General features: G+C 44.6%; 1 protein-coding gene across 1 annotated transcript in view; it reads left to right on the top strand.

The window, feature by feature from the left end:
- The window catches only part of LOC115376973 (complement factor I-like), a 28,806-nt gene that overhangs the window by 135 nt on the left and 2,254 nt on the right, over nt 1–26,417 (top strand). Inside the window, 19 exon segments of the mRNA XM_030076825.1 lie at nt 57–226; nt 547–754; nt 2,112–2,124; nt 2,968–3,425; nt 3,718–4,014; nt 4,119–4,232; nt 4,729–4,792; nt 5,785–5,959; nt 7,090–7,304; nt 7,410–7,520; nt 7,920–8,042; nt 8,586–8,618; nt 10,637–10,770; nt 13,020–13,123; nt 16,755–16,859; nt 17,079–17,152; nt 17,155–17,256; nt 20,191–20,292; nt 23,926–24,065. Coding sequence (XP_029932685.1) covers nt 57–226; nt 547–754; nt 2,112–2,124; nt 2,968–3,425; nt 3,718–4,014; nt 4,119–4,232; nt 4,729–4,792; nt 5,785–5,959; nt 7,090–7,304; nt 7,410–7,520; nt 7,920–8,042; nt 8,586–8,618; nt 10,637–10,770; nt 13,020–13,123; nt 16,755–16,859; nt 17,079–17,152; nt 17,155–17,256; nt 20,191–20,292; nt 23,926–24,065 — 2,742 coding nt within the window.

Genomic DNA, 26,417 nt, shown 5'->3' on the forward strand with positions numbered 1-26,417 from the left:
ATGTGTGAGAACTGAGTATTTTGTTGTAGCTCTACTGAGTTCTACTTTCTGCTCAGGACAGTCCAGAGGAGCAAGACCAGCTGTTCAGCATGCAGCAGCATCATCAACCAGTGAAACCACCGTTCCTAACCCGAACAACTGCTCCCCTGACCACGAGCCGCACCCCCACCAGACCGCCCCGAAAAACAGATGATTATCTGGGACCAGCTGAATGTCTGGAGAAAGAGTAGGTGCTCTGTCCTGTACTGGATTTATTCCTTCACTCTTACACTCTTTACTACTGTGTTCACTCATTCATATCCGTTTTCACCTTCCTACCATTTTTATCACATCATATTCCTTAACTGTCCCTATTTTTATATATATATATTTTCCTTCATGCTTTGACAGTCCTCTTAATTTTTCTCGTGTTTTTTGCACTTTCTTGATTTTAGCGTCAGCAAATATATATTTGTTCGATTTTTCCTCCGGGTTTTTGTGATCTTACTGACTTTCCAGTTCTTTTCCAGCTTCCCTGTGATTTATTTCTTCCTCTCCCTCTGTCAGGTTCACTCGTGCGTCATGTGACCTGGTCTTCTGTCCTCCATGGGAGCGTTGTTTTAACGGACACTGTGTCTGTAAACTGCCCTATCAGTGTCCCAGAGATGGCATGGCCCCAGTCTGTGCACGCGACAGGAGGAACTACCTCTCTTATTGCCAGGTGACCAGGAGCAAGGCACTTACACTGCCAGGGGTGGGGGTTCAATTCCCAAAGGTAACCCCCTTACTGGGAGATTATGTAATGAAGGAACTGAGGAGGTTTGAATCATAATGCCAGCTGAGGTTCTGGAAATTAAATCCCAGCCACATCCTGAAGCGAAGACAGTGATGATTACCCACAACATCTGTTAACCATACATCATAATGCAACCTTGGCAGGTAGACTTACCATGAGCTACAAGATTACGTGCTCCACAAGTCAGTTACCCCTTTTCCACCAGAGCGGTTCCAGGGATGGTTCGGAGCCAGTGCCTGACTTTACACCAGTTCTTTGTTTTTCCACCGCCCAAGCACGGACCAAACTGGTTCCAAACTGGTTCCAGGCAAGCACCAACTTCGAGCAGGGGCTAAACGAGAGGCAGAGAAAGAACCTATGACGTGACCCACCACGTCATTGGTGGGCGGGGTTACAGACCCAAACGGGAACAGCGAACGCTATAAAGGTATAGTTAAGCAATAAGCCCCGAGAAACCCTGGGTTACGCTGATTTTATAACGGCATGGAACGTGGCTCAGTCAATCACATTTAAGGATGGGAAGGACCCGTTTTATAACTAAACATAGTTGTCATTCGTTCCGGCCACGAATAGGATGGGTAGCTGGCAATAATTGCGTTTTTCGCCTCTGGATGGCAATGACAGCTTGTACAGACACAAGCAGTATTTGCATTGCTAATAAATCCAGATACTGCTACACCTGGACACCAGAAACTGTATCGGGAAAGCAGCATTATATGCTTGACTGAGGCATGGCTCACGGACATCATCCCTGACTCACTGATCAGCTTCACCGGCTTCAGGACAGTACGGGCGGACAGAGACGGAGACACTGAAATCACTGTATTGTATGAGTGTGCAATTTTATGTGTGTTGAAGTGATGAAGCTGCCATGATAATGTAATTTCCTGCAAAGGATTAATTAAGTATCATTCATTCATTCATTCATGTTGGTTATTGTGATTCCGAGCAAACATCTCATGCACCCACGTCATCACGTTTTCCGCTGACATAATGACGGGGCTCTGACTTGGCTCCAGTTTGCTCTTGGCCGGTGGAAAAGCAAACCGGTTCTTTGTTGGAACCAGTTAAGCGCCGGCTCTAGCACCAGCACCGAACTAGCACCAGGCTGGTCACAATTTGTTTCGTAGCTGGTTTAAGACTCTTTATATAATGTTGGTCTGGAACATGTCTGGAGTAAAACTATGGGAAGATCGTGCCGATCAACTAAGAAATTGACAGCAGCAGCTTTTATGTCACGGGGTAAAGAGCATCTGGAGCGCCCGGCCATCCTGCGAAGGAAACTCATTTCGGCCGCTTGTATCCGTGATCTTGTCCTTTTGGTCATTACCCAAAGGTCATGACCATAGGTGAGGGTAGGAACGTAGATCGACTGGTAAATCGAGAGCTTTGCCTTTTGGCTCAGCTCTTTCTTCACCACGACGGATCAGTACACCGACCGCATCACTGTGGAGGCTGCACCAATCCGCCTGTCAATCTCTGGCACTGGCGCCTGGCTGCGCCTAGAAATTATGAATAGAACCGCTGATAAAGGGCAGCCCTGCCAGAGTCCAACATGCACTGGGAACAAGTCTGACTTATCGCCGGCAATGCGAACCAAGCTCCTGCTCCAGTCGCACAGGGACCGAACAGCCCTTAGCAAAGGGCCTCGGACCCCATACTCCCGGAGCACTCCCCACAGGGTACCACGAGGAACACGGTCGAATGCCTTCTCCAGATCCACAAAACCCATGTGAACTGGTTGGGCAAACTCCCATGAACCCTCGAGCACCCTCCAGAGGGTATAGAGCTGGTCCAGTGTTCCACGGCCGGGACGAAAACCGCATTGTTCCTCCTGAATCCGAGGTTCGACTATCAGCTGAATCCTCCTCTCCAGTACCCTGGCGTAGACTTTCCCCGGTAGGCTGAGAAGTGTGATCCCCCTGTAGTTGGAACACACTCTCCGGTCCCCCTTCTTAAAAAGAGGGACCACCACCCCGGTCTGTCCGGGGACACTGTCCCCAACCGCCACGCAATGTTGCAGAGGCGTGTCAGCCAAGACAACCCCACAACATCCAGAGACTTGAGATACTCAGGACGGATCTCATCCACCCCCGCCGCTCTGCCACTGAGGAGCTTGCAAACCACCCCAGTGACCTCAGCTTGGGTGATGGATGAGTCCACCTCTGGGTCCTCAGCCTCTGGGTCCTCAGCCTCTGCTTCCTCAGTGGAAGACGTGACGACGGGATTGAGGAGACCCTCGAAGTATTCCTTCCACCGCCCAACAATATCCCCAGTCAAGGTCAACAGTTCACCACCTGCACTGCACAGGAGTTCCACAGGCCAACATGGACCGGTAGAACTCCTTCAGCTTGACGGCATCCCTTACTTCCGGTGTCCACCACTGGGTTCTGGGATTGCCGCCACAACAAGCACCAGAGACCTTACGGCCACAGCTCCGAACAGCTGCGCCGACAATGGACATGGTCCATTCGGACTCAATGTCCCCAGCCTCCCTCGGGAGTTGGGAGAAGCTCTCCCGGAGGAGGGAGTTGAAGACCTCCCTAACAGAGGGTTCAGCCAGATGTTACCAACAGACCCTCACCATACATTTGGGCCTGCCAGGTCTGCCAAGCTTCCCCCTCCGCCAGCGGATCCAACTCACCACCAGGTGGTGATCAGTTGACAGCTCAGCCCCTCTCTTCACCCGAGAGTCCAAGACATACAGCCGGAGATCAGATGAAACGACAACAAAGTCAATCGTCGACCTCCAGCCTAGGGTGTCCTGGTGCCATGTGCACTTATGGACCCCCCTGTGCTCGAACATGGTGTTCGTTATGGACAAACTGTGACTAGCACAGAAGTCCAGTAACAAGAAACCACTCGGGTTCAGATCGAGGAGGCCATTTCATACTCCAGGTATCACTGTCGCTGCCCACGTGGGTGTTGAAGTCCCCCAGTAGAACAATGGAGTCCCCAGTCGGAGCACTATCCAGTACCCCTCCCAGGGACTCCAAGAAGGCCGGATACTCTACACTGCTATTCGGCCCGTAGGCACAAACAACAGTGAGAGCCCTCTCCCCTATCCAAAGGCACAGAGAGGCGACCCTCTCATTCACCGGGGTGAACCCCAACACATGACGGCTAAGCTGGTGGGTTATGAGCAAGTCCACACCTGCCTGCCGCCTCTCACCGAGGGCAACTCCAGAGTAGTGGAGGGTCCAGCCCCTCTCGAGGAGCTGGGTTCCAGGACCCAGGCTGTGCATGGAGGTGAGCCCAACTATTTCTAGCCGGTACCTCTCAACCTCCCACACAAGCTCAGGTTCTTTCCCCCCCAGTGAGGTGACATTCCATGTCCCAATAGCCAGCTCTTGTGTCCGGGGATGGGGTCGCCGAGGCCCCCGCCTTTGACTGCTGCCCAAACCCACAAAGCACCAACCCCTTACGGCTACCCTTGTGGGTGGTGAGCCCGCAGAGGGTTGGATCCACGTCACCAGTTCGGGCTGGGCCTTGCTCACGAGCCCCAACCCTAAGCCTGGCTCCAGGGTGGGGCCCCAGCTCCGCCATACCAGGAGACGTCACGGTCCTCGATATTTTCCTCTTCATAAGGGGGTTTTTGAACTGCTCTTAGTCTGGCCTATCACCTAGGACCTGTTTGCCATGGGAGACCCTAACAGGGGCAAAGTGCCCCCGGCAACATAGCTCCAAGGATCATGTGGGCACACAAACCCCTCCACCACGATAAGGTGGCAGTTCAAGGAGGAGAATTACAACTCATATTAATACATATTAATATCTGAATTCAAGCACAACGCTGACAGGACAGAAAATCCTTTCAAATCGTCTTGTTTCACTGATCTTTAAAACTCTATAAACAGGTAGGGGCTTTGTGCTTTTCTACATTCTGTAAGAAAACTTCTCTTTCCTTCCAGTTTGTGTCAACCTGTCTGTATGTCTGTCCATCAATCCATCAGGTGATGGTTCTCTCCTGCCGCAAGGGAGTATCCATCATGTCCCACTTCGGGGAAAACTGTGGAGGTGAGCTGGAAAACTAAACGTTTTGCAGTTTGTAGATTGATTTTGTACAGATTGTGGTAATAAAAGGACAAACACAGTTTTTATTCATATTACATATTCTACTATATTGATCGAGACTGAAGTTTTTGAAGCTTTCCTGAGATCATTACTGAGGTAGATTATTAATCTGACTCAACATCTTGCTCTTAATTTTTTTAGTCAGTTACTGAATCTTTGCAGACAGTGATATGACAAACGCAAGCGGAGGCAGCACGTTCACGCTCACACACAAAGTGCTCCAACTGGCTTTTGTTCAGCAACAGAATGAATATAAATCAAAAAATGAAAACCGCTTAGATGCATAAGTATGTCAAAAATGACTGGTGTTGGTTGTTTGGTTGTTTTTTTCTCTCTATTTTCAATAACCTTGCAATGAATATATTTCATCTTTACATGTTCTAGGGTATTCCTCCATCCTATTCAAAATTTGTATTTAGGCTATGTTTTGTACTTTTTAAGAAAACAGATGTCATATATTACTACCCTAAGTTTTCAGAAATAGCCCATTTGTATTATCTGTGAAATCTCAGGAAAATATTTAATTCTCATGAGGTCTGAAGCCTGTTTATTGCTGAGCATACTATAAAAGTCAGTAGTGGAACCACTTATCAAGATTATTTTTTCTGTAATATATCATATCATCTCAATATTATCAACATTACATAATATGATGATATGTTTTTTTTTTTTTTTTTTTATCATCAAATCAGCCTTTCTAGATAGCCAGCTAACAGCATGTAGCTAGGATAGCTTGTTAGCAATAGCGGTAGCTTGGTTTGTGTGGTCGTATTTGAAACAGTTGCTAACATTTTTATAGATTTGATGGGAAGAACGGAGGTGCCGGTCATTACCACATCATTTCATATTGATTTTAGATCATCAAAACACGCCTTTCTATGAAGTAAATGCTTTTGTAAACTGAGGGTCTCTCTCTCTCCTTGTTTCTCTGTCAGATATTAATTCAATGTTCAGCAGCTCCATAGACCCAGGGAGCGGCGTGGTGAAGCTCTTCCTCCCCTCTAACGGGAGCAGCATGGCAGCAGGAGCTGGGAAGGAGGTGCTGGTGTGTGGGACGCTGTGGGACATGGCTGCTGCTAACGCCGCCTGCAAGGACGCCAAGCACAAACTGTGAGGAGACACCCCCCGAATATGTTTACACACACACACACACACACACACACACACACACACACACACACACACACACTCACACATACGTTTCACACACACAAGTCCACAGTGTAGTACATTACTGGTGTTCACTGCTGTTGTGGCATATGTGCAAAGCCTTTTGATAATTTAGTTTTTTAGAAAGGAACTGTACAACTTAGGTCTTTATGTCATGTAGTTTCTTTAACAGGAATATGATTTCTTGTGGCTCAGCAAATGGTATTATCATCCTTTATAAAGTGCTAACCACACCAAAGAGTATCAGGGGTTGGATAAGTTAATGATGCCACACCCAAATAACCCCACAATGCATTTCATACGCCACCTGAACCAAACAAGATTTTGTGAAACAGTCTATGGTGTTTGTTTAAAGTCATGTCAGGCATGTGTTCGGGTCATGGACATCAGTTGACACCAGTCTCACTTACAACACTAGACTGAGACAGCAGGCAAAGAAATGGTTTGCATGCGCACCATTTGATTTTCATTATTTTTCATTTTACTCAGCGGGGGAACAGAAAACACAGATGTTACAGCTTTTGGACCGTTGCTGCTGTACGACACAAACAACATACACACTGATGAAAAACTCCAGCATCAGAACAACCAGTACATCTGTATGAACCCAATTCTACCTTTAACATCAGACTGTGCTGCTGACTAATGTAAAACAAACATACCGCTGCAGTTTGTCTTTGTGCAGATGTGCAGACAGCGCCCCCATCAGTTCAAGCTGTGGGAGCTCGTAATAAAACCACACCAGTATCAAATGAAAGCCAAACACACTGGACCAAGCGCTGCCTGTGACCCCTGCATGCTAGACTGCTCAAGTGCTCATTTATTCCTCTATTTGCCAAGATACTACTGGACCACCACGACATAAGCTGAGAAGAAATCCTCTAAAGTTAACAAAAAATAATGATGTTGATTTACATGGCAGTGTTAAAAAAAAATAACAGCCCACAGTTCACAGAGCTGAGGCTTCCAACACGGCCACTTTACAATTCCACTATGAAAACGACAATTCAACACACTCAATCTCTAATAAGTGTGTGTGTGTGTGTGTGTGTGTGTGTGTGCGTGTGCAGTGGAGCAGCGTCAGCCGGGGTCGTCCCCTATCACTCCCTGACAGCCGACCCTAGCAACGAGCCGTTGCCAGGGAGTTGTGTGAGTGTTCGTTGTCAAGGTTACGAGCGCTCCCTAGCTGAGTGTGTCATCTACGACCCGACCGAGATCGAAAGCACAGCGACCGTCGCCACGGCAACGTGCTACATGGAAACCCAAGGTCAGGATCAGTGCCTCTGTGGTCAACCTTTGATATGAGGAACTTTACTGGCATGTTAACGATCCTGTGTGTTTGTTTGTGTGTGTGTGTGTGTGTGTGTGTGTGTGTGTGTGTCTGTCACAGAGGAGGACAACTGTGAATTCAAGTGTGTGAACAAGAAGTGTGTGTCTCTGGAGCAGACATGTGACGGAGTGGATGACTGTGGAGACCGCAGTGACGAGATGTGCTGCAAAAGTAACACACACACACACACACACACACACACACACACACACACACACACACACACAGACACATATTTATTTCAGATTATATTTAATTGGTCTGTGTAGCAATGCACTGAACCTTTGTTATTTTGCACAGAAAATCATCCATCTACCCCCCTGTCATCCAGTGCTCAATAAATGGTTGAACAGCTCTTGAATCCCTGTGTTTAAATGTTGACACCATTCAACAATTCCATGACCCAGCCTTCCCAATCACATCTAGTCGGATAATACTAGACCGTCTTTTTCAACAACAGTTAAATGCACGCACACATACACACACACACACCAAGCTATACCATCTCATTAAAAGCAATTGTATCATACAATGACTTAACATGTGTTTGTTTGTGTGTGTGTGTGTCAGAGTGCAGAAACGATGCATTCCACTGCAGGACGGGTGTGTGTGTGCACAAAGAGGCGGTTCGCGATGGAATCGTCGACTGTCTGGACGGCAAAGATGAATCACCGGTTCATACTGCTGACAGGAGTGAGGCTTACACACACACACACACACACACACACACACACACACACACACACACGTACATATGCCTATAATGCTCAGCTTGTCTTGTTGTCACGGTAACAGAGGTGTTCATTCACTTCTATGTTTGGCATTGATCTCATAGTTAGTGCTGCTGTTGGACTGGACTGCACTTTACTGACAGCTGTTTCCACTATTATGTCCCCCCTCATTGTCTATAAATAGGGAGGACAAAAAATTAGAAACCCCTCTCAGTATCATGTAGTCCAGTAGCAGACCTCTGCAAACTACAACCTCAGGAATAAACACAGAATTAAAGTGACACATTCTGCACAATGTCAACACAAACTGAACATGATAAACTTTGTTAAAAGGTAGAATTGATGGCAGAGCTGCTGAGCTGAACTGAACTCGGACTGGACAGCTGGAGCTGAGGGAGGGACACTGAGTGTGTGTGTGTGTGTGTGTGTGTTTACACAATTAGACAGTGTTAAATTAACAACACCGTGTTGTTCTTAACTGTTTTACCTGTTTGTTTTTTCACAGCACGGTTCGAGGCCAGAACACTCAAAAACACAGGTACAATTGTTACTACCTGGACTACCTGGTGTCCGGAACTGAATGAAACTGGAATATCACTAAACTTGTATCTAATGGGAATATTTGTATTTCTTTTTTTCCAGAGTACATCTCTCCAAAAACTGGTAAGTAGGTAAACTAAAGTGCTACAGTGCATTTAATTTAAAAAAATAAATTTAAAAACTGTAGCTACATTGATGGCAGCAATAATCAACATAGCACAAAAAGTAAGGAAATTTGAGTTTGGTAGATTATTTCTTTGTTCTAACAATGCTTCTTGGCAATAAATCTTACGCCGTTGGAAAGGGTGTTTATTTGCCTTTTAAATGGTGCCACATTTGTAAGGAACATGCATTTGTGGGATGAGCAGCAGAGCTGAGTATGTGGGTTGCGGCCATGAATAAGCTGTTTGCCAATGCCAAACAGCTTATTCTGCCAGTGACTCTTGTTTGGTATTTGGTGGATTGGATGATTGAAGTTTGAAGAAACAAGACATATTGGCAATTTAACAATTTATTCATTTGACAAACAGGAGCCTCCGTAGTGTGTGGAAAAACCATACACAGCCACAACAGCCTGGCTCCTCCTCCCCATGCTGGTCACCAGCCGGGTGACACACTGCTGTGGGATGGCATCCCATTCTTCAACCGGCATTTGTCGCAAGTCAGCCGACGTGGTTGTGTTGGTCACTCTGACACGAACAACACACCCAAGCTGATCCCACATGTGTTCAATGGGGTTGAGGTCAGGACTGCTGGCAGGCCATTCCATCCTCTCCACTCCCAAATTCTGGAGGTAGTCTCTGATAAACCCCGCTCTGTGGGGGCAAGCGCTGTCATCTTGGAGGATAGAGTTCGGTCCCAGACTGTGGAGATATGGGATTGCCACTGGTTGCAGAATCTCATCTCGATATCTCTCTGCATTGAGATTGCCTCCAATGATGACAAGCCTAGTTTTTCCAGAGAGGGAGATGCCACCCCACACCATCACACTGCCTCCACTAAAAGATGTTACTCTGTCGGTGCAGCAGTCAGCATAGCATTCTCCACGTCCTCTCCACACTTGGACCCTATGATCCAAATGCTGTAGGCAGAATCTGGACTCATCACTAGGCTTTACACGATCAGGATTTTTGGGGCCGATCATTGATCCAATCACGAGGGAGTAATATGTCTATTTAAATAACTTGTTTATTTACTGTATATACTTATGTACCGTTTGCGGAGTATCAACAAAAGTATTCTGAAGCATTTCTGTCTCAGACACCTTGAAGAAGTCCCACACCACCGACATGTTCGTTTGAATCCGACAGGGAATGATTCAAGATTCAAAAAACTTTATTGTCCATCACAGAATGATAGGGCTCAAAACAAACATGGCAGTGGTGTGGAACTTCTTCAGACTAAATGAGACAGAGATGGTACGAGGGATCACTCCAAATAATGCCGCAACTTGGTTTTGCGGAACACCAGCTTGAAGTTGCCCTGTTGCACGGCCCTATCCAGATCAGTCAAACGTGGCATGCCAATTCTTGGAGCAGGCACCTATTTACCTCTATAGCAGGGCCCGTGCTCACAGGTGCTGCCAATCAGCTGGGGGTACCAGAAGCTCAAAACAAGAGTCAATAGCAACAGCAAAATAAGCCGTTTTGCATTGGCAGAGAAGATTTAGCAAATTTGTCATGGGCGCAACCCACATACTCAGCTCTGCTGCTCATCCCATAAATGCATGTTCCTTACAAATGTGGCACCATTTAATAGGGAAATAAACAGGTTTTGCAATGGTATAGGATTTATTGCCAAGAAGCATTGTTAGAACAAAGAAATAATCTACGAAAAACAATTTCCTTACTTTTTGTGCTAAGTTTAGTAACAACAGTAGTAGCAGCAGTAAGGTACTTGTAAACTTTGAGTGAAATCATCTGAAATGGGACTTACAATGTCACATACTCAGATCATGGCAAATGTCTCACGTATGTGTGTGTGTGTGTGTGTGTGTGTGTGTGTGTGTGTGCACAGAGACAAGGGCCAACAGACAGCTTTTAGAGTCACAGCTGTACTGTGGGATTCCCAATTCGACCACAGTGGATGACGAGGAGCGAGTGCCGGGCGGCCGAGTCAAGAGGGTGGTGGGAGGAGTCCCAACTAAACCGGTTTGTTTACCTTTTAATTTCAATATCTCAACTCACTGGCTGCCAGCCATTTTCAGAACAGAAAGCCCCATACATTTATGATTATGTAAACAGGGCTGGGCTGCGGTGAAACGCGACTAGATTACTGTGAGCTATGACGAAGCCGGGATTGGTAACCATCAGAGTCACTGGAATTCGAAGAATCCTTTCTCACGTTTGCTACCATCTTACTACTTGAATTACAGCGACACATACTCTGTTCTAGCGTAAGCTGCCTAAACTTGTCCGATTTGCGATGTTGCAACATTTTTCTCTCTATCCTCTCTGCCTTCTCTCTATCATCTCTATCCTTTCTGATGCAGATACGAGCACAAACCTCGCCAGCCCCCTCCTAGCCTGCCCCCTTGAAAAGTCTAATTGACGGCGCATTCTGTCTTTGGCAGTCAACGTTTGGATTTGAACTGACGTCTGTAGAAGTCAATGGCAGCCAATGGGTTAATATAACCAGTGAAAACCATGTATCTTGCATTATATGAACCTGCACCTCGATGGGTTCAGAGTGGTCATTTCTACAAAATTAATCTGAAACATGCAGTCATCAATCTAAATTGAGAAATGTAATTTAATTTGGTTTAATTTGAATTTAAATTTTAATTTGACACTTTGGAGATGCATGGTTTCACCTGAGAGCAGCAATATGTAATATTGTTTAACATTGCTCTGTCAACTTTTAATATCTGTGCTCAGGTGATGGGACTTTTGGGGTCGCAAAATGACTGTGTGGACACAGCCTCCTCCCTGCAGAAGCTACCGTTAGCTGCCTTTCCATTGTTGTGCCAACTGCAGGCATGCTGGTGCATGCCAAGGCCAGCTGTGTTTCCATTGTCACTTCTGGTCTTTGATGGCGCCTCAGTGAGGCTGTCGGGGCCAGTTTCCAGGTGTTGATGGCACTAATGAGGCAGAGTTAAGGCTCGTGGGCGGGGCTTACCTGGCTGTGGGCGGAGAGACGGTGCAGCTGGTACAGATGTCAGAGCAGCAGTTCGTTTTGTAGCAGCAAAATAACGGAGAAAAGAAATATGGAGAACAAGCGGCAGTGCTGGTCAAACCAGGACATTAGGGCTCTGCTCACTATCTGAGCAAAGGACAACGTCAAATCGACAGCGTTTACCGAAATGAGGACATTATATGAGATATATAGTGAGAGAGCTGGCAGACGGGACAGGGTCGCCAAAAGCTTTTAAAGGAAAAAAATCCCGTGGTACGTAGTTCTGCAGGAGTTAGTTGGTGACAGGTCTGCAGACAGGTCTGGAGCGTTGGAGCAGCTGGTATTCACTGCTGATGAGTACTGTGCCCGAGTCTGGAGCCGCAGTCCCCATGTAAAAAAGCTCGACACTGCCATCAATGACGCCCTACGCACGATCTCTGGATGCCTACGGGCCACCCCAACCCACCAACTACCTGTCCTCGCTGGAATCACCCCAGCCGAGGTCAGACGAGAAGGAGCTATGCTGGCTCTTGCTCGGAAGGCACAGACGAGTGAATCCCACCTCCTTCACAAGACCATTACGGAGAGACTGCAGCACAAGAGTCTCAAATCCCGGCACCCATTTGCCATACACGCCCAGGAATTGCTCAGCACTACACCAGCTGACATCAGCAGAGCTTCCTGGGTCAAGGCCAGATGGAGGGAACAGTGGAGAGCAGCAGAATTATCCAGGCTCCACCACAACATTGAGGACCCCACAGATGTCCCTGGCGAGCACCTTCCCTGAAAGCAGTGGAAAACCCTCAACCGCCTAAGGACAGGTGTGGGACGTTTCGGAGAATCAATGCAGCGGTGGGGCCTCGCGGACAGTGCCCACTGTGAATGTGGAGACCCCCTACAGACTGTTGATCACATCTTGACCAGCTGCCCCAAACACCGGCCACCAAAAGGCAACCTGGGCCTAATGAACCTGGACAACGAGACGCTGGAATGGCTTGCTACAACAGAACTGAGGATCTAAAGACATACGCAAGAAGAAGGTCTGCAGACTTTAACCCTCACTTCCTGCTTCCTGCTGGCTGCATGGACGGGACCAGACTGTGGGGCGATTGGCACCACAGTGGAAACATGAATGGTTTTTGTTGTCACAGCTGGAGGCCGAGGGCCATTGACACCATCTGGCTAGAGGATAAAGCTAGCACACTGACATTCTTCACGCGTTAACTGTGGTAACATGAAGGCAACTGAACCTGCTTCAATCTATAATTTACTCATCTGTCTGCAGACTCAGATCCAGTGGCAGGCTGCTATCATGAAGTATGGCGAGCTCGTCTGTGGAGGGGCGTACATTGGAGGCTGTTGGGTGCTCACGGCTGCTCAATGTGTCAGGTACGATGGGTGAGGGTTAGTGTGACTGTATAACATGGGTGTCACTGCCATTTCAATAAAGATCCAGGAGAACAAAATAACACAAACAACACAAACAGTCTCAATTTGCTTTATTTTCTCCGTGCAGAACGCATACTGTCTCCTCCTGTTGCTGCTGGAGCTGTCTGGGTTCATGTGCGTCCCCTTGATTCTGCAAGTTTGCCATTAGGGCAGCAGGGTTTGGTGTGCAGAGGAGGCTCTGTCTCCGTAGAATATGCAGCATTCACAAGCCTTTTCCACAGCTCATCCAGGAGCAGCCTCCATTTGAACACCTTGCCCTGGCTCCAGGAGCAATCCCTGGCTCCAGGAGCAATCCCCTGCTCCGCACAGCACACATGAAATGCGGGCAGAGACATCCGGCACGTCATTCATTATAAATGCAAGAAAAATTAAATATTCAAAGTAAATTCAATTCAAAGTAAATATGTTACAGATATGCACATAAATTCAGTTAGTAAGGAATTTCAGGGGAAGCTCAGGCTTGGTTTTGAGAATAGTCCTGACCAGAGTTAGCTTCTTTCTCAGGAGCTCCTCCCTCTGGGAATAGGAGGTAAAAACAAAACTGAGCTCTGCATGCGCTCTGCAAAGCTTCACACCTTGAGGATCAATTAATTTGATGATCTGTCGTATTGTGTCCTGCTGTACAACAAACCCCATCTGAATTGCACGCAGATGTAACCAGCGATATCCTTGCATCTGTCCATTGTGTTGTAGTTCCTGATACACAAAACACTGATTCTTGAGAATTTGGATAAATCATGTCCCACTAAGAATAATGCTATTTCTGCTGGAAATGTACAACATTTTAATGAATAAAAAGAATCAAGGGCATAATCAGTGGGTCCTTTGCACATTTGTAAGGTTCTTTTATAGGTTTATTTTTAATTTGTATTAATTTAATGATGATATGTTGGCCCATGGCCTACAAAACCAGTTGTCCTCGGATAGGAGATAATCATTTCAACTTGATTAAAACAACTAAAAGTAATAATTTCATTGAATAATATCTTTACCACATGAAAGAGTACATCATAATATGTATTAAAAACTACAAATGATGGGTTTTGAACAATATTTACTATTATTTTGTGGTTGCTCAAAATGTGTCCCAGATATTCGTCACCACCGTCAGATATATATTTAAAAAATAATAATAAAAAAACTACAAGGTCAATTACATTCCTGAGGACCCCTTTTCAAACCTTCAGCTCTACTGCATGCTTCAAGACCACTCAGGCTCCTGGAAGTTTTCTTTTTTCTCTTAAATCTCTTCATATTTTTGGACACTGCTACTGTCACAACCATAACATGTCAACACCGTCACTTTTGTATAAAAAATATTAGATTAGATTATGGAATAAATGTATACTTTTTAAGAAGAGGTCTGATGCAGGTAGCAACAGGGCGAAAACAAGCTGGCTAATGTGAACAACTCATGCTTATCATGTGAAAGAGCAGGTTTTTGTCACCACCGTCAGACGTCACCACCGTCAGGTTTTCTGTGTGACGGTGATGACTGAAGTCTGAAAAATGCTTATAACAGTGCTCAGGATTGTTATTTTTTGTACCAAATAGTTAAATAAAGTTGTTAAGCAAGAAGCCATTGACTTTGGTATAAATTTTGGAAATGTATGTTGTAATGAGGCGACTGTCACCACCGTCAGATTAGTGTCACCACCGTCAGAGGCAGTTATATTTGTTTTAAATGAAGATGCTTACAATATGTTTCTTTTGTGCTGTTGACTTATTAAAGTAATAGTCTCTTTAATACAAAAATATGTTTTTCAAAAAAAAAAAAAAAACATTACGGTGACAGTGTTGACAAAAACAAAGTAGCCTAATAACTGGAAAAACCTATTTTATGAAAAAAATGTTTTCTTCTGAATAGGCCCAAGTCACGGCAATGTCTCTTTAAAGTCCGGATGCCGATGATAATATTGTGATTCTGGGCTAAAATCACCAGGATTTCCTTGTTACTAAAGCCGATTGCAAAGTATAATTTGATAAGGTCATCAACTGCAGGCATGATATACAGCAAGCAGCAGTGTAGGCTATTCAGTGTGTGGTTGATCCAACCTTGCAAAGTGACGCATAAAAGTAAATATATTTTTCCGAGTTTTTTTCTTGTAAATTTGCGACTTTATAAAGTCAGAATTTTCGAGTTTTTTTCTGGCAAATTTGTGAGTTTATAATCTCAGAATTTTCGACTTTTTTCTCGTAAATTTTTTTTCTTCAGTGGCCCTAGTATGCCGTCGTAGGTTCGCCTCTGAGACTGTCTGTATTTTTTTCCTGTGTAATTCTGAACCTTCAATTTTTCTGACATGACGACATTGCCGGCAACCCAGATCTGTAAGCCATGCAGCCATCAGCATCAGTACTAGAGTTCTCATATTCTGCCCGAACCCGACCTGAAAATGTCGGGTCGGGCCTAAAATTTACATGAATTGGGCGGGTCGGGTCGGGCTTCGGGTTCTGTGGGGGATTTTTTTTTTTTTAATAAAAAAATAGAATTAGCTATGTGTTCTGTTATTGATTATGACGTTTCATTTTTATGTGACTGGTGGTGAGAGTGAGAGACTGGATTGGATTTGGAGGCTAAACTTTCAGTGACAGACAGACAATCAGCTGTGCGAGCGCAGCGCAAACAAGTGAGAGAGAGTTGCAGCAGTATCCCGCTGTGCTGGCAGACTCGGCAGCAGGGACAGTTTTTGCTATGGGCAGTGCGGGCGACTGCCCAAGGCGCAATCTACTTGGGGGCGCACGAGACAAAAAAAAAAACAAAAAATCGGCAGTTTTCTAGGCTACCGTATTGACCCACACATGCCGCGGCACCATCAGTCGGCATCAGGCGGGCCAGCCGCGGCACCGTCCGGTACCGCGCCCACCCGGTCAGGTCTGCCGGATCTGACAGGTGAGCTGCCTGATGCCGGCCGGTGCCACGGCCGGCTCGCCTGATGCCGACTGATGGTGCCGACTGATGCTGCCCCGGTGCCGCGGCCAACTGGTGCCGTGGGGGCGGGGGGGTTGGAGTAGTAATATGAAAGGGCGCAAGCCAGTAATTTCGCCTAGCGCGGCAACATAGGCAGAACCGCCACTGCTCGGCAGAGTCATAAATCAAAGACACTTTACAACAGAGAAGTAGAGAACGGAGAAATTAATAGCCTACTTTTATGTTTTATGAACAACTGAACATTTGAAGCTGCCTTTCGCCAACTATTATGTCCGTTCTCTCACTGCTACTAGAATTTGAGCCACCGGCGCTGCTAAATAATGGCGAATTTGGCGATTTTTTTATTATATTTTTTTTTCGGGCTTTATCGGGCTGTCGGGCCTAAAGTTTGGCTAATTAGTCGGGTCGGGTAGGGCCTCGGGCTGGCCCAGTCGGGCCTGGGTCGGGTCGGGTCTTAATTTTCAGGCCCGATGAGAACTCTAATCAGTACCACTATCAGCAGCAGCAGTACTTCAGCCAGACGCAGCAGTACTCCAGCCAGACGCAGCAGTACTCCAGCCAGACGCTGCAGTACTCCAGCCAGCAGCTGTGGTATTTGCAACAGCAGTCGCAGTAACTCTTCCCTCTCTCCTCTCTATGCAGGCCCAAACCATCTGCCTTTAGTGTGACGTTGTCTCTGTGGAAAAGAAGGAGACCTCAAGACACGACAGACGTCCATCCCGTTCACGAAATCTACATCCACCCCAAGTATCTGTCTCTTCTTGCATGTTCTTCTGATGAGGGTTCATGTTCTCTAATTTGACTTTTTAGCACATATTCTCTTTCTTAAATTAAATGTTATTCCTCAGAACTGAAGTCAGAATTGAGGATCATTTTTTATCATCTATAATTCATACTTTTGGAATTCATTTGTTCACCTTCATAATTTCTTCCTCCACCCCCCACCCTCCACCCCCCACCCCATAGGTACAATGCAGCTACCTATGAGAATGACATCGCTCTGGTGGAGCTGGAGAAACTTCCATTCAGACAAGAGTGTCTGGTAGAAACCCGGCCGTCAGTGCCGTCTGCGTCCCCTGGAGCCCACAGCTCTTCCAGCCGAACCACACCTGCAGCATCTCCGGGTGGGGGCGCACCACTGCCGGTACGACGCCGGCCACAGAAACCCACGGCACAGAAATAACAATGTGGTCCAGGGACACCCAGATATCTTTAAGGAGCTTCTAAGAGTAAAATAATAAAATAAGGAATAGTTTCACTGTAATTTATTTTAGTGGAAACTGTAGAAGTACAAAAAAACTTCTCTCACCAAGATATTTAAAACTTTTTTTGTGTGACATCTAAACAATCTAATACTTAACATAAACCAAAGTAGCTTTTCACATCTGGGTCCCTGTGGAGCAAAATCACTTCAAATGAGGATCTGAGTCAACTTAGGCGATCTACAAAATGAAAAAGGTTTTTAAAAAATCCTGATTTAGTTGGTTTATTAGTTATCTACCTATGAACCCTATCCACTCCCACAGATACATTGGTGGAGAAAAGTTTTCGGACACCCCATGCATTTGTGAAATATTGCATTAAGAATCACTCTTAGGTCTTCAAGTGCAATTTCTTTTAGTACAGTCACAGCCAAAATACTAAACAAATCCTAAAAAAGACATTAAAAACTTAAAATTGATTGGTTCCATAAAAATACATAAGAAATTTGGAGTATTGGGTCATTTTGGTACCAGTGATGAAGGTCATTCTTTTTATTAAAAAGAATGACAATTTTTGTTGCCAAGCTTGGTGTCTATATAAAGCCAGCACATTTGAAAGTTCTTCGGACACAAAAATGGCTAAAACAAGGAACCTAACGCAGGAAACACGCCTGAAGATAAAGATTCTCAGCCAGGAAGGGTACAGCTGCCACCAGATAGCCAGATGCGATCTACAACATGAAAAAGGTTTTAGAAAAATCCCGATTTAGTTTGTTTACTAGTTATCTACCTATGAACCCTATTCACTCCAATAAATATACACTCCTGATCAAAATCTTAAGACCAGTTGAGAAATTGCAAGTGTAGCGTGAGGGAGGCTAGTACAAGCCCCAGCCCTCCAGCAGAGCAGTCCGTCCGCCCCTGGACCAGTGGTCAGCCACGCTGAGCAGTAATATGACCCTCGTCGACCGCCGCGCCAAACAAAGGAGCCAAGCTGCCCAGCACGCTGCCTCTATACACCCGGAAGATGCATCGGGGAAAGAGGAAGGCTCAGGCATGGGCGCCCCCGACATATATAGGCCTCGCTGATAATTAAAGTGTCGGAAGGCTGGCACAGTGCCACACAGTGGCTGGGAGGGAAGAACCACTTGCCACACAAGAATTTACATTTTGCACTGTTGGATCTTGAGAAGGTTATACGTAGAGCTTCAAAATGCAAAAAGAAGAAATGGGAGTGAGACAAAAAAAAAAAAAAAGAGTAAGCAATTTATTGCAAAAAAACATTAAACTGAAATAGGCTGTTCATCAGCTCATCAAAAGTTTAAGACCACAGCCTTTAAAAGCCCAAAGCTTCGCAAAAATGTGGATTCAGTGTCATTTTCTGTCAGGCATCCACAGTGTCATGACCTCCTGATGGCAAAGGCAAAAAAGCTTTCTGTCTTTGAACGCGGCCGGATTGTTGAGCTGCATAAGCAAGGCCGAACAACAAGGCCCTCGCAGCGTGCCATTGCTGCTGAGGTTGGACGTAGTAAGACAGTCTTTTTAAGCTTCTTAAAAGATCCTGAGGTTTATGGAACAAAAAAGTCAAGTGGTAGACCCAAAGAAATTTCACCAGCCCTGAGCCCGAGGATCCAACTGGCTGTCCGTCAAGACACGGGACGATCCTCGGCCCAAATGAAGCTTGTCACTGGTGCCAACTACAGTTCCATAACCATCAGACGGCATCTGCGAGAGAAGGGTTTTAAGAACAAAAAACGTCTTCAAAGGCCTCGCCTCCTTCAACGGCACAAAATTGCCCATTTGGAGTTTGCACGAGAGCACCAAACATGGGACATTGAAAGGTGGAAGAAAGTTTTATTCTCTGATGAGAAAAAATGTAACTTTGACGGTCCTGATCGCTTCCAACGTTACTGGCATGACAAGGAGAGGATCTGGGGGGCTTTTTCCTTCAATGGAACAATGGAGCTTCAGGTTGTGCAGAGGCGTCAAACGGCAGCTGGCTATGTGGAGATGTTGCAGGGGGCATCCCTCATGACTGAAAGCCATCGTCTGTGTGGGAATGACTGGGTTTTTCAACAGGACAACGCTGCAGTTCACAATGCCCGCCTGACAAAGGACTTCTTCCAGAGAAACAACATCACTCTTTTGAACCATCCTGCATGTTCCCCTGATCTCAATCCAATTGAGAACATTTGGGGTTGGATGGCAAGGGAAGTTTACAAAAATGGACACCAGTTCCAGACAGTGGATGCCCTCCGTGAAGCCATCTTCACCACTTGGAGCAACATTCCCACTAGCCTCCTGGAAACACTAGCATCAAGCATGCTGAAACAAATTTTTGAGGTGATTAACAAGAAAGCTTTTTTGCGTTTGCCATCAGGAGGTCATGACAGTGTGGATACCTGACAGAGAATGACACTGAATCCACATTTTTGCCAAGATTTGGGCTTTAAAAGCTGTGGTCTTGAACTTTTGATCAGCTGATGAACAGACTATTTCAGTTTAATGGTTGTTTGCAATAAATTGCTTACTCATTTTTTTTTTTTTTTTTTTGCCTCAGTCCCATTTATTCTTTTTGCATTTTGAAGCTCTACTTAGAACCTTCTAAAGATCCAACAGTGCAAAATGTAAATTCTTGCAATTTCTCAACTGGTCTTAAGATTTTGATCAGGAGTGTACTATGGGTTGTAATACATGATGGGGAAGATCTGAATTAATGGTCCCTAGTCAGTGAGTTGGTTCAGTTATTCGCAGTTTACTTACGTGGCCAATAAATCAGTTAAATCATCAGAGATGTGGTTAATTATTTAGTCAGTTGGCGGGTTAGCTAACCAGTCAGTTGGGGGTCAGTGCTGATGGTTAAACTGTGTCTGCAGGTGGTTCATCAGGCGGGGTGTTACTGTGGGCCAACGTCTCCCTGATTTCCAACTGCCAGAGGTTCTACAAGGATCGCTTCAAACCAGGCATGATGTGCGCAGGTATGAGTGTTAGTGTGTGTGTCAGCAGTGGTGGCACTATAATCAGTAAAGCAAGCTGGGGCCTGTTGCACAAAACTAGGATAAGGGATTATGCCAGGATATCTTGGTCATCCTGGATTAACTTATCCTTGATCTGGTTGCACAAAGGTGGGATAGCGGATAGTGGGATATGTTATGACATTAGTTACCATGGAGATATATTCTGTGGAGCTAGCCTGCTCCAGACCAGGCTAAGTTCCAGGATCTATTTAATCTCATCCCTTATCTCAGTCAGCAGTCACCACAAACGGAAACTAATAGTTATTCCACTGCCCACTACACATTGTTATCACATCAACACCTTCCTAAAATAATTGCCTAAGTCATTTTTTCAGGTTTTTCAGCAGACACAAAAAAAATTCACCAAAAATTAACTGGATATTTATTTATAATTTCGTTCAAAAAGGTTATAAAAAAAGATGATTACTGACATACTAAGAACAATGTCAGTCAATTATGTCACATAACAGAAATAAATGACTTAGGCAAATTTCTGAACATGCCTTTGTAATACGTTATATGCCAATGTTATACTAAACCTCATCACTTACCAATTGAGGAGGAGTCCTGGATCATTGAAATAACTTCACTGGCAGAGAAAATTTTCTTTCTTCTTGATGCCGCTGCCATCTTCAAACAGCCTGAAATAGCCTAAATAACATAAAATTGCCGAAGTCACATTTTCTTTCGACTTAGGCACAATAAAACTACGTAAGTCACAGTTTTGACTCTTGATTTAGGCAGTTATACTTCAGGGGTAGAATGGTATGATCTGTTCAACTGAGGATGCTGATGATTTTACCAGAGGTGGCCAGCATCAAGAGATGATTTAGGCGAAAAACTCATTTTTGACAAAAAATGACTTAGACGATTATTTTAGGAAGGTGTCGAAACTAGACCCACTGTCATTATTTAAACATTTGTGATCATTAATTTCAATCATTTTATATAAATGATGATTTTAGATGATGTTGCAATCATTAAATAATTTACAGTTATATAAATATAAATACACATCGAAGAGTAACATGATGTTCCTTTATTGATAAGGATAAATCAAAGCAGGTAAACCATCAGTTCCTTTCAAACTGAAGTCACACAGTGACTCTACAAGATAGAAAGCACGGAATCAAAGTGTCTATGGATATTCTCATTTATCTCATTTATTTATTTAGCACTAGTCTGACTAGTGGTCAGACTAGTGCGGACTAGAAAGACCGATGCGCATGAACTGATGAAGCCCCTTGGTAAGAGGCGAAACGTCTTCCTAAGACAAATACAAGTCCAGTTGCCTACGATTCATTTTTGCCCAAAGAGACACAGAATCAAAGCATATTATGCAACACAAGAATAAAGACACATTCAAAGGTCTGTATGTAATACACCCTGCATGTCTGCACACTGAAATAAATGCAGGACAAATCCATACACAAGTGAACAGACAAATGAATGGATGCAGTAGCAAGCTTGTATACACACAGTATACAGCACAAACGACATAAGAGGCCAAATCAATTTAAACTGAATTTAAAAAAAGAAAAAAAAAATCCTCTGCCAATGCAGGCCATATTTAACTGAAATTCACAGCATGCATCTCTGCCACTGCAGGACATATGTAACTTAAATTTAAAGCATGCATGTTAACTAAAATAATTTAGCACATGTTGGTCCCTGAGCAGCCGACCACTGTCGTCATCAGGGAAGATGCAGGATTGTCCCAGTCTGTGTGATGGCACTCTGGGGGCCCTCTCCTTCCTCAGGCAGGCCACACTGTGGAGGACAGCACAGGCCACAGTGATGTCACATGCCCTCAAAAGGCTGACCCTTAAGTCCGGAAGACAGTGAAAGCACCTTCAGGAGGCCAAAGGTCATTTCAGTCCTGGCCCTTGTCCTGGCATGGGCAGGACTGTAGGCCTGCTGTGCCCCCTGGGGGTCTGTGGTGTCAGGAGAAAAGGCTGGCAGGCAGACCCCATGTCCCCCAGCAACACACCAGAGAATTCACCTGTCAATACAAAATCTCATCATCACAACCTCATAAATAGAGTGACATTCTTGACACAGCCATGATGTAAAAAGTGGTTATTAATAGAGGTTGTGTGGCTCACCTTGTGATAGGTGCTGATAGATTCTGGAGGTCTGAAAGACTCGGGAGTCATGGACTGAGCCGGGCCACTTTGCCACAACATTCCTGATCAGACAGTCAGCACTGCAGACCATCTGAAATTATAAGATGAAGACTATTAAACCAATCAACTGACATCACAAGCAATGTACAGTGTTCATTAACTGACAATATCAAAAAGTCATGTTCACCTGAACATTAATGCTGTGAAAGGATTTCCTATTCACAAAACCCACCTGATGGGCACCTGAGGGGGATTTTACCTTGATGTGCATGCAGGGGAGCATGAGGAGCAAATATAAGGATAAGAGGAACTTTATTTATCCTAAAGTGAAATTCAATTAAGTCAGTGAGCTCATCTATTTATCAAAGTGTTATACAGTCTGATGGAGTTACATTTACACAATTTCACTCACATCTGCAGTCAATATCACTTATAATTTCAACTGATTAATAATCAGAATACAGCTATGTTTTCGGAGATGTTAATTAACTATCTGGATTGTAACGCGGAGCAGTGAGTGTGTATTTGTGCACTACTTATGTTACAATTGGCCGTATAGTTCAATGTTTCTTGCATTATCCAATGTATTACATAGTTCAGGACAGCTTGGCTGCTAAGCAGAGGATAGACACAGCAGGAGCCAGATGTACTTTCTCTATCTTGTTATTTAGGTCTGTTGCATTAGATACACGCCCAGTCAACACACACACACATAGCATCACACATTCCAGAAACAAGGCATGGACAGTGGTTGGCCTGTCCATGTCCGGGTAACGAGCCAATTATTCTCGGTTGCGTTTAAGTCCAACCTCTGTACGGGGCAGGCCCAAGCCCAAGAACATAAATGTGTATCATTTCCTGATATCGGGGGTCATTCTGACTGAGATCCTGCGGGAGCTCTGTCACACTGAGACCAGCGCTGCCTTGCTTTATATGTGACCATAATAAATATTGCATCAGAAAATTGAAGACTGACTCCGGTCTGTTCTTGGGCTTTCAACAAAAGAATCGGGAGCTAACACTTACACATTCAGGCGGTTATCAATACTTTGCCACGCTTCCTCTCGTTGTTTTAAAGCAGTGGCCGTGTTGTCCTTCTTTTTTATTTGATCCTTCACCTCCTCGTATGCCTCCATGAGGATTTCTGCCTCCGACGGGGAAAAGTACTCCGCTCTGGTTGCCATGGCGGGGTCTATCTGAGGAAGCCGCGTGCACGCACTTATCCAGGATAGGTTTCAGCTGGCTTGATGAATCCGTGTCTGCTCATCTTGGCTTGGTCTTTGTGCAACCAATTAAGCCTGGATGCTTTTGTTTTGGATTCATTGAACTCGGCTCAGTCACTTATCCCGGATGTCTTAATCCTACTTTTGTGCATCGGGCCTCGGGTCTGTGGACGTCAACAGAGAATTTGAGTTTATCTGCATCTCTGAGTGTGTGTGTGTGTGTGTGTGTGTGTGTGTGTGTGTAGGGGATCTGAAAGGCAACGTGTACTCGAGTCAGGGCGACAGCGGTGCTCCTCTGGTGTGTGAGGACGACCAGGGTCTTTCCTACCTGTGGGGCATTGGGAGCTGGGGGGAGAGGAGCAGCTTCCCTGGGGTCTACACACAGGTAAACTTCATCACACGGGACGTCCCATGCAATTTAAGACCTAGGTTCTGTCCATGCTGTCTCTGATAAAACAGAAAAGGAGAAAATGTTAGAGGTAAGAATATAATCAGCTTCCCTTAGGTTCGAGCTGCTGCTGTAGTAAATTAAACCAGGATGTTTTCCCACATAACTAAGCACAGGTACGTCCAAGGAGCATTTCTCTCTACATGTCAGTACGACAGGTGAGTAAAAAGTGAGTTAGATCATTTTCAGTATAAAGGTTAGCTATAAAGGTATAAAGTAAACACCCTCACCACACCCTTTTCCGTCATACTCTAAAATAATTATTCTGAGGCACTTACTTTCCGCAACAACCATAATTTCTATGAAACAAACAATTCTGAATTAAATGAAATGTCTGTTTATTACGATATTAAATGAGCCTGTTTATTATCATATTTGTTGAATAGTAATGACATTTTATGACATTTTAAGTGCCCATGGTGGATTAAAGACCTTTACAACCGAGAGAAACACGACTAACTAATGTGACGGCAACAGCATTTACATGAAATCTGCCCACGTCAAACAGGCTGACACGTTGATTAGTAACTGTAATATTTATGTAGTTTTAATTTTCCCCAAAGTTTTACATATAAAACATTCAGTGTGATCCACATTCCTGTATATTTTCCGGGCTAAGCAGGAAAAAAAAATGCACTTTATATTTTTGAGTCTATCGCCTGGTTAGCTTACATCATGGAAAATGCTCACGAATAGCTCAGCTAACTAAAACACTACAATACACATGTATATATTTCTTTCAATAGATAGGTATACATAGTATTGGGTACATGAAATAATTTGTACTCTGATGCTGTTTGGATAAAATTTTTACATTTCTTTAAATTTCTGTGACGTTGACCTTGGGCCTCCCTCTGATTGGACGAAAGGCAAGAGGCACGGGTGAAGCGGCCTAGCAACAGTGCTGTGATTGGTGGGACGGGGGTAACTCTGTGGAGTTAGATACTGTTCATATTAAGAAAAACTAATAATAAAATACAATGAGATAAAATAAACAAACCACTTGTAAAGACAGGAAATACAATTTAAAGAAAGGAAAAGTCGACCAGCCGTAAGTTAACACAGTGACCTGACCAGAACACCGGTTATGCTAGCACTTGTTGAACACGTCAAGTAAATAACGTTACACTGAAATAAGTCAATTGGTCATAGAAGTAAAAAGTTTAATTCTTAGCTTTAGACTATACCTAAAAAGCCGATTTAAGAAAAAAATAGTCCAAGTAAATACAAGGTGCGAAAATCTGCGAGTAGTTACCAACCGCCGTTAACTCCGGTGCCAGTCGGTGGAACCTAGCACGTCTCGCGTTTTGTGCCGGGAACTAAGTCTTTATAATGCCCCGCCCCTTCGTGCTGATTGGGTAGGCGTTACGGTGCCGACGTGATTGACAGCAGTTTGACCAAATGAAAACCACAGGAGTGGTGTGGCGACGTTGGGGGAGACTTGAAACCGTCGGGTTGATCAGGAGATGTTTCTAAATTGATGAAGCCGAAGTTTGGGGAGTTCTTGAAACCGTCTGCGTGCGTTTAAACCTAGAAGCCCAAACAACAAGGCCTTTTCACCCGGCATTATATATGATTTATGTACTGTACTAGAATATATTATAGTCTATACCAGTTATTCGGGTGTTTTTAAATAAGTAACACATCCTTCAAAGCTACTTAAATTGTTGTCAGATATTTCAATTTGCCTGTGCATTCGCTCATTTATGTGAAAATAAATAAATAAATAAATAAGGGCCAGGGTAAACTGAAAAATTAAGCGCTCTTTTCAAGTTTGACAAACTTTACAATTTTTTTAAAACATAAAATAGGCTACTATAATATCCATTACCAAGCAGCTGCTTTCCCACTTCACTCACCTGATTGAAACCCCGCACATGAAGAGATGCTTTCTTTCTACTAGTTCTTCTTCTTCTGCCATTACTATTTGTATAAAATGGAAATGTTCATTTGTAATAACATCAACAACAATAATAATCATAATAATGATAATTAACAACTAGAAAAGTGCAGTTTCCGGGGGAAACTGCGTGGGCAAGCTGGAAGACACTGAAATTTTGAGGTCAAAGCTTGAAAACGTTTTAAACCTTTAAAGGCCCCATGGTGTACACTTTTCCAGGGTTTTATTTTAACTGTTGATATCTCTAGCATGATGTATTTGTGGTTTTGAGTACCTGTGGTCTGCTAAATATAGTTTTACAGCTCCTCTTTCTTGCCTTTATCCCTGAGCTCTGGCAGCACGGTTCATTTAGCCAATCAGAAGAGAGAATCAGCCCCTCTCCACTGATT

Source organism: Myripristis murdjan, chromosome 18 (assembly GCF_902150065.1).
Source record: "Myripristis murdjan chromosome 18, fMyrMur1.1, whole genome shotgun sequence".
NCBI lineage: Eukaryota > Metazoa > Chordata > Actinopteri > Holocentriformes > Holocentridae > Myripristis > Myripristis murdjan.